Below are 8,533 nucleotides of genomic sequence, written 5' to 3' on the forward strand. Positions count from 1 at the left end.
AACTCTGAGCTTTAAAACTGCTGTATTTTGTTTGATAGGTGCTACAGCACCGTTTGGCAAAACTAACCCCTTAAAAACACACAGAAGAAGGCTGTACACATACATAATGTTTCAGTAGTTACCTTGTAGTCATCGCTGCACCTGAGGCCAGTGGATCCGCTCGCAGATAAAATCATGTTTGTGTCTGGAAGAATTTTGGTCACTGTCCATTCACATCTGTTCTAGGCATATGAAATAATTTCTATGCACATCTTTACCACTAGATGTTAGCCAGCTTTCTAGCTAACTATCCAACATGACTCTCATCTTCAAGCTAAAACACTACTGAAGAAAACGTAAATCTCCAAGTGTCTCAATGATAATGATTTATTAAGAAATAAAAAGTTCACTCCCTGTAGTTTGTAGGAAAAGTCATGTATAAAAGGAAAAATAAAGCATGTAGGGGCACTATTTTTAGGCAGCTGAGTAATATATAATGGGTATAATGGTACTTTGGCAGCTCGTTTTGGAAGCTGCTAGCTGAGCTTCAAATTGTTCAATAACAACAATGCTTGTCACTATGGTGACAGGCGTGGCCTGAAGTTTCGCGGCCGTATCATCATGGTGACCGCCTTCATAGAATAAAAGTCTGAATCCCTCCAGGAGAACCACACGATGCCGTCGGGCCCCAACAAGTTGTTAGCTTTCAGAGAGTAGCGGCCCCCCTGGAGGAAACACACAGTTTTAGTATCTGACATTTCTGTAGTTCAAGGTCCACAGATTCTAGTTTTCTTCTTTATGCTTTTTTCAAAGTCACAAATATCCAGTTCCTACCAAATAAAATTCACAGTGCACAATGTTCCCAGAAATAACTAAGGTTTGCAGTATATTTTTACTCAGTGCTGATGTGTGTGGTTCTCTCTGACACACCTTGTAGTAGACTCCATTGAGGTTGGCATAGAAACACTGGTGAAACCACCAGCCTGCGTGGCTGATCTCAGCACAGATGTTTCCTGTGTCCGGCGTGCTGAAACCGTGTTGGTCATGGTACCAACCGAATGAATCCTCCACCGTTCCACTGAAACCAGACACGTGGAGGCGATAGTCATTTTCCTCGTTATCTATCCTGCAGGAAGAGGATGAGAAACCGGTTTTTATGTGCTTTTAAAAATCCATATTCATTTCTGAAACACTGTTGGTCTAATTTCAAACAGATGTAGACAAAAAATACATTTGAAATGTGATTTTTCTGGTGGAAGTACATTCATAGCTCATTAGTATTTCATAAAGTGGTTGTAAACTCTGTTCCGAGCAGATTGTAAAACAGGACCTTCGTATTACAAAAAACCAGGAAAATTTCTTCTGTAAACCAAAAGTATCTTTTAAAATAAGTAAGTCCAAAGTTAATCAACATGTTACTCAGTTACATGACGCATCAATACAAAAAGACTGCAGTTATAGTTGTATTTAGTGGTAATCATGATTATGTCATTTTCTTTCCACCAATCCTGTTTGAATTAATATTAAAAACGAGGTAGAGTACCAGATCTGTTTGTGGCTAGCTTGAAGGAGTTGAATAAAAATCTCTGGCTATATCAATGACTAATGCTACAGCCGATTAAAATAGTCAGAATAACCTTTAACGTCAACTATATGTCTTGCACATACTCAAATTAAAAATATCAATAATTGGTGGATTAAAAATGACTAATAAGAGATGCTGCTAGTTAGCTAATGGTCTCCTGGTTCGATGTTCCCGAACTGATTTAGTTCTTGAACAAATATTTTTTTGACAGGAAAGCAGAATCGGAGGATGTTCACATCACGAGAAAGGCTTTTTCGGGGACTGATCCAATAACTAAATCTGCCACAAAAACTGTTAAGAACTGTTATGGACCGAGATCTTTCTTCTATGCATTCAATAAAACCTGGAATGAGATCCCAGAGCACATCAGGAATATACCTTCACAAAAACTTTTTAAAAAGACATTTGCGTGCCATCTGTCAGACAGTTATAACTGCACCCACTAAGGTTGCTTGGAAGGAACCTTTTATGTCTAAAAGACTGTACTGTTCTTTGTTGTTGTGGTTACTGTGTTGTATGTTCTGCAGAGCAGGAACCTGTTGGAAAGCAGTACTGAGTCAGGCCCAGTTGTTTTTAATCATTTTCTGCTAAAAAATCTAAATAACTAAATGAGTAAATAAATAATGTACCACAAAATATTCATTGTTGGCTAGTGCCTACCCACGTATAACATATTTTTACACTTTTTAGCGCCCCCTAACAAAGGCTAATTCTAATTCTGCATTCCTCCTGTCTCTTCTCTGACCTCTCTCCAGCCAGTAAAAGTCAATCTGATGTTGACTGTTGTCTCATCTCTTACTTTGTCACTTTCTCTCTTTCTTTCCCCACTTCCTCCAGTGCATTTCTTTGCTGAATCAGCCTCATTCAAAATGTCTAGTGTGTTGATATCTAGTAGCTGGTATGTGAAATGATGCCATAAAGTAAAGCGCAGCTGTCATGTGATGCTCTGGGCTGGAAAAAAAAAAAAAAAAATGAAATGCTGTTTCTCAACCTTGGGATGTTGGGGGCAATGGCACTCCAAAACTGAAGCCATTAAAACAAGTCAGAAGCATGAAGTTTTAAGGTTTAAAAGTTATGTAGTGTTGCTTTAAACACATAAAATACTCTGTCATGATTGTACCTCAAACAATGAAGCGTCACAAGCGGAGCCAATCAAACTGAAGCTACCACTTTTAACTATCTTCATACCTGAACTTTCACACAGATTCCAGTAAAAGAAGGAATAACACAACACGCCCTCCAAGCTCTCGAAGAGCATCACTCTTCATTACTCTTACTATTGTTGAGATTTGCTTACATCATCAACCTGCAGTCTCTCTGTTTACCTGAAGGACTGATACAGAGCGTATCTGTGGACGTGGCTCCAGTCCTGCAGGTCGATGCGCAGGCTGTAGTGACCCTGGTTGGACAGCAGGTGAAGGTGTTGGTTGCCCAGCCAGTGTTCGCCTCGCGCTTCACCAAAGCCATCACGATACTCCAACCAACCTCGGTTAAAGTTTACTGAGCCATCACGCCGCCGCTGAAACACCGTCCAGCCCCCACCTGGTGCACACACATGTACACATGGATATATGTCAAATTATTTTTATATAAGAATACAGGTATACACACTTAGACATAATATGTCTAAGTATATATTTAATAATATATGTAATTTATAGAAGTTTGACTAATCCAATACTTAGTGAATGTTGGTAAAATTAAGCAGTTCAATGGATTGTCTGTTTAGTAAAGTTTTAGTTTTCCATTTTCCTTTAAAGTATTTTTGCTGCAAAAACAGTAAGATCTAAAAATTTGAAACTTCATGATATGGTTCCAAATTTTCTCCCCCTGCTCACTGCGTGTCTCACCCTCTGTGTCCATGTCGCAGTACACCGGCAAGATGGTGCCTGGAAACATAATGACGGTGTAAACACCGGAATGTCGAACACCATTGTGATACAGAGATGCACAGTCTGATGGGCAAAAAGACAGGAAGCGTCCATCTGAAAGGGACACAGAAAGAGAGACTGTTAAAGGTGCAGCGTGCAGTAAAAGTAAAGGTCAATGACAGAAAATGTAATCAATCATTAAAAGCCATATCTCTGTTGGTATCTAATCAGCTGTTATGCTTTTATTTTTTTGTGTGTGTGATCTTGACTGGCTTTGAAAACACATACAAACAAATCAGATGTCATAGACGGGTTTCACTGGTTTGGGATAGACGACATCCCACATCAGTATGAACTACCATCCATATGGTTTCTCCTAATTGAGAACATTTAAAGAAGATAATTGTGCAATTACTCTCACTACCAGGGGGGGCAGGTTAAAGTGCCAACATGCAGTATTTGAGTTTTATTTGGTATATTATATAAGACTGCTTTGTAAAATCATAAAAAAACACTTGTGAGGAAACAGCTAAGATCCATACATGCAGCTCACAACTCACCACTGTGCTTGTTGCATGTGTACCTGGTGGCAGTGTGTCTCTCATGCCAAGAGGTGGCATAGCTCTGATGATGTTGATTGTGCAGCCCTTGTCGCGGTTCATGTGCTGCACGGATGCCGACAGGTTTCGGAGCTGCGCCTGCAGCTCGTACAGCAGTGCTGAGTGAACGTGGAGCAGGGTGTCTGCCTCTGAATGATGCAGCTCCAGAAGATGCAATCGCTGATTAAAAGTTGAGTTTATAGTGATGCTGTCTTGATACTGAGAGGCAGAAAAAGAGAAGGAAAGAACATGATACTGTTACAAAAGGAAAAACAGACATTGCTTTTACAAAACATGTTGGGATGATGTGAAATTAACAGTCCAGTGTGGAAGATCATCATCTGCTATAAACGGCAACTTGCTGAGTACCCCTTTTAGTTTGTCCCTTCAGGTGCACTGTGTGACCTGTTGTTTTGGTAACTAGTTGCCATTAAGTCAATGCCATCTTGGAAACTTGACATAGACAAGGCACAACCTGCAGGTGTTGCAACTCCGGAAGGATCCTCTATGGGTCAGGCAGACTCAGAGGGATATAAGTACCCCAGCAAAACTGTAACTAATCTTGTTAGCATTCAGGGTTAAGGAGGAATTAATGGGTGTGAAGACAGAGAGATGAAGGCAGACAGAGAGATAAACAGAGGCAGAGATTAAACAGGAACAGACAGAGAAAGAAAGGTGTTTTACATTCATGCAGGTTTCCCCCTTTTTTTTTCTTTTATTCTAAAGTGTGTTTTTTTACCCTCATTTTTCCCACTCTGTCAGGATGTACTGAGTCAGACAGTAAAAACACTGCTACACTATTCCAGCTGAATGTACGTTCTGTTTAGTCATTGGGAATTCTCTGATCATTTACTTCCACTGCTGGAGATTTGACAGGGATGAGATCAGGTGTGACTCGGGTGGTCTGGCAGAAGTTAGTAACTGCTCAAAAATATCATGCTGTAAAACCAACCAGATGTGTTGATCAATCATCTTTACACTTTCATATAATGCCTGGGATTCTGCAGCTCAGATTTCACGTCCCACATTAAGGGTCAGAAACATCAATTATCACATTTTAGCCAGGATGTCAGTCTTATTCATGCTTAACCACTCTCGAAATAATCACAAAACAGGAGCTCATCTTAAATGCAGGTCAAATATACAAGATGTACTGCTTATAATTACATGTCATCATATCTGCCTCATTAGTGTTGTGTGTCATGAATTAGTAACCATGCTAGTTTAGTGTATGTGTCCTTGATTGCTGCATAACGCCTTATGTTTGGGTTGTTTTAGACTTTTTCTATTTTTTAAATTATGAAAATGTTTAAGGTTACTTCAAAATTCCTCATACAGTCCTATAAAAAGGGGGAAAAGAGTCAGAAATTTTACAAAAAGATGTTGAGAAAAGCTGCTTGAGAACTCTTTGTTGGGATTAAAAGAAGCTCAGTCAAAAGCTGTTTACTTTGTTAAAGAGTCATAAATGTACTTAAATTCATAAGGGTGCCTCTTTGTAGGCTTCTTCTAATGTGTAGATAAGTTAAAGCTCATGGGGTGATGCAAGCTTTAGCTACTTTCTTGTTTTATCTGTCAAGATTGTGGTTGCTAAGCAAGAAGCAAATAACAACATGCAAAAATAATAGCTAATTTTAATTAGCTATTATTTTTGTCCATTTCTGGCATTTCAAACAGTCTCTATGATGAAGATGGCACAGACTGGGCTCCAGCAAAGAATCTAGGCCATGACATATTACAGCAATTCGTTGTGGTTTGTTTATATCAGGGATCTTCAATCCTGGCCCTCAACAGCTGGAGTCCTGCAGGTTTTAGAAGTTTCCCTGCTGCAACACACCTGTCTCAAAGCAATAGGTAATTGCTAATTGTGCAGAGCTTGACATCAAGCTTTGCACAAGTCTGAGTCTGAATCAGATCTGTTGCATCAAGGAAACTTCTCAAACATGCAGGACTTCTAAAACTCTCAAGGACCAGGATTGAAGCTCATTGGTTTATACTAAACACACATAGCAATGACACTATAAAAAGCACCAAATTATACATGCTGGAGCAGAAATAATGCAGGAATCATCATGAGAGGTTTTAATTTCAACTGTTTTCACCACTCCACACACAAACAAGTTTTAGGCTTTTAAATCTTTCCATACTTTCATCTAGAGGAGTTCAATTTGAGGAGAAAGTTTTCCATCTTTTAACACGTAAGTCTCAGTTTTATTAAAATTTCTTTTAAAAAGTACATCTCTCTAATAAAAAATAAATCTTGAGATGGACTGGAAATGACATGGATCAGTCAAAGTAGTAATAACAGCTCATGGGTACAGTTGGAACATACTTACTGCAAAATCTCACTTAACCAACATTTTTCCAACAAGAACGCAGTACAAAATGTAGGTACGTGGCTATTTATTATTTTCCTTGATAATGCCATTATCACAATAGTTAAAAATGATCATTCTATAATATAAGTATGTCAACACAACCTCAAGTAGTGTGGGGTCATCTTGAAATAAAACAGATGAAAAGGCAGCCAACATTTGAAAAGGAGCTTTTGAAAGTCCTTCAAAAAACCTGGACAACTATCCCTGAAGACTACTTACAGAAATGACAAAAAAGCTTCTTTAAGAGGCTCAGATTGTGTTGAAGAATAAAATTGATCATACAAGGCAAACTTTAAAATTATTTAAATTATACAAGCTGGTTTGCCTCATGTGTATTTCTATTTATTTATTTAGATTGTTAAACCTATTTAAATGAGGGGTGGTTCAATTTATATTACACAGTACCATATCTTTAAATCCACAGAGTAAACTTTAAAGTCTAATCTATTCTACCTGCATCTCCAGGACTTTGACACGATGCCGGTGGTTCCACAGCTCCTCCTGCAACTCTGACATCGTCTCCCTCAGCTCCTCCAGCTGCTCCTTTCTGTTCTGGTTCTCATGAAGCCAAAAGGAAATGTCGTCTGTGCAGCGAAACATATCTGGGCAATACTTTTCTGTTGTTCCCACAGGCGGCAGCGTTGCTGTCAGACGGCACTGGCCACCGGATGTCACCCGGCTGCTGTACTCACCGCACTGTGCAGGTGACCTGCCACTGGTGTGGTTCAAATTTTGACTGGAAGCATGATCAACACCAGCATTACCACCACGCAGGGTGGTAGTACCAGTGGCCCGTGGGCTACTAGGGTTAAGGTCAGAATGAGTTTCCAGCATCGAGGTAGAAGGATGCCAGTCTGCATCCTCATAGTTGCCGTTGTTCGTATCTGGCATGTTCCAGTTTGTATCCAGTCTTGTGTCTGGTATGTCCCTACTTGTCCGGCTATTCATGTCCAACACATTCGTCTTCCTCTCTGACACAGTTTTAAAATGAACATCCTCATGCTGACCAGCATCAGATTCTTCATCTGAGGCCACAGTGTCACCAGTAACAAGATGGAAACACCAGCCAGAGAATAATACTAAAATCAGGAACATGGATTCCCACTTCATCCTGAAAATCCAGTGTGTTATCCAGCGTTGATCCACAGCCAGTCCGAGTCACCAGCAGAATCAGCTTCAGCCACATCAGGTTCCAGCATCATAGCAGGCGTGGTCCGGATTTTGGTTTGAGATGGTAAAGAACTGATGGTCTGAAACAAGGCACAGATAAGGTTGGGAATTTTTTTAATTAACTGTAACCAGTTTGAATAATGAAGCCAAAGTGTTTTAAAGCCTTAAAGTGTTTTCTCTCTAATCCCTAGTTTCAAGTCTTATTTCAGGAGGCATGATGTTAGTGAATAATGGTCTCATTTAGAATTAAAAAGTCGATAAGAAAATATTAATATCATTGTGATTGACAGGAATCTCTCCAATAAAGGTTTTGTAGTTTCTGCTCATTCACTCATAAGCTCCAGTTTTACACAGACACAGATCAGACAGTTCCATTACACATAGTCCTGTCAGTCCCTGCTGAGTTTTAGGTGTGGGAGAGTGGAAACACCTTTACACTGTGCCCAAATGATTATGGCTGTAAGATTTCAGTAAATTAAATATTTACGTTATAGTTTTTCTGTGGAAACTTTTGTTTGTGTTGTTTCACCTGTTCTGATGACAATCTCAGACAGGTTTGATAATTAGCTTCTCAGGTGAGCCTTGTTCCACATTATTATGCAAGTCCCAGTGTCCATGCAGTATGGGGGAAAAATATTTCTGCTAATGGAAAGTGTGAAATGGAGCAATGTCTTTCAAAAACTTTAGGCAAGATCATCGTACTTTTGAAGAAATATGTGTGGTTCAAAGAGCACACAGGTTTGTTCAGATAAAGGCAGATTAAGGACAGTTTTCTACAGGCAAATGCATCATATTATTATAAACTGATGAACATTAAGCAGCTGAAGCTGCTGGTGTCTCTGGAATAACAAAAACCTCTCCATGCAGAATACTCAGACCTGGGATCACCCACTTAGGGCCAGTGTCCTGCAGGTTTTAGATGTTTTCCTGCTGCATCACCTGATTTGAATGAAA

The 8,533-nt window shown here is 39.5% G+C and overlaps 2 protein-coding genes across 2 annotated transcripts; both read right to left on the reverse strand.

The window, feature by feature from the left end:
• Positions 1-361: 361 nt before the first annotated feature.
• Positions 362-4,779, reverse strand: LOC121656376 (fibrinogen-like protein 1). The gene is made up of 6 exons (XM_042011425.1): positions 4,774-4,779; positions 4,019-4,253; positions 3,415-3,597; positions 2,890-3,106; positions 910-1,105; positions 362-704 (listed from the first exon to the last, which is right to left on the reverse strand). Exons 1-6 carry the CDS (start codon positions 4,777-4,779, stop codon positions 558-560), a joined length of 984 nt encoding a protein of 327 aa, XP_041867359.1. The 3' UTR covers positions 362-557.
• Positions 4,780-6,853: 2,074 nt separating this feature from the next.
• LOC121656378 lies at positions 6,854-7,592 on the reverse strand. The gene has a single exon (XM_042011426.1). The coding sequence runs from the start codon at positions 7,517-7,519 to the stop codon at positions 6,854-6,856; it is 666 nt and encodes a 221-aa protein (XP_041867360.1). The 5' UTR covers positions 7,520-7,592.
• Between the last annotated feature and the right edge of the window lie 941 nt (positions 7,593-8,533).

Source organism: Melanotaenia boesemani, chromosome 17 (genome assembly GCF_017639745.1).
Source record: "Melanotaenia boesemani isolate fMelBoe1 chromosome 17, fMelBoe1.pri, whole genome shotgun sequence".
NCBI lineage: Eukaryota > Metazoa > Chordata > Actinopteri > Atheriniformes > Melanotaeniidae > Melanotaenia > Melanotaenia boesemani.

What these genes read in the sequence shown, in the direction of transcription:
- LOC121656378 (XM_042011426.1), bottom strand. Translation starts at nt 7,519, where the DNA reads ATGAAGTGGGAATCCATGTTCCTGATTTTAGTATTATTCTCTGGCTGG.
- LOC121656376 (XM_042011425.1), bottom strand. An exon ending in GAGAGACACACTGCCACCAG is followed by an intron (nt 3,598 to 4,018) that starts GTACACATGCAA and finishes GACCTTTACTTT; the next exon opens with TACTGCACGCTGCACCTTTA. An exon ending in CTGCGACATGGACACAGAGG is followed by an intron (nt 3,107 to 3,414) that starts GTGAGACACGCA and finishes TGTGTGCACCAG; the next exon opens with GTGGGGGCTGGACGGTGTTT.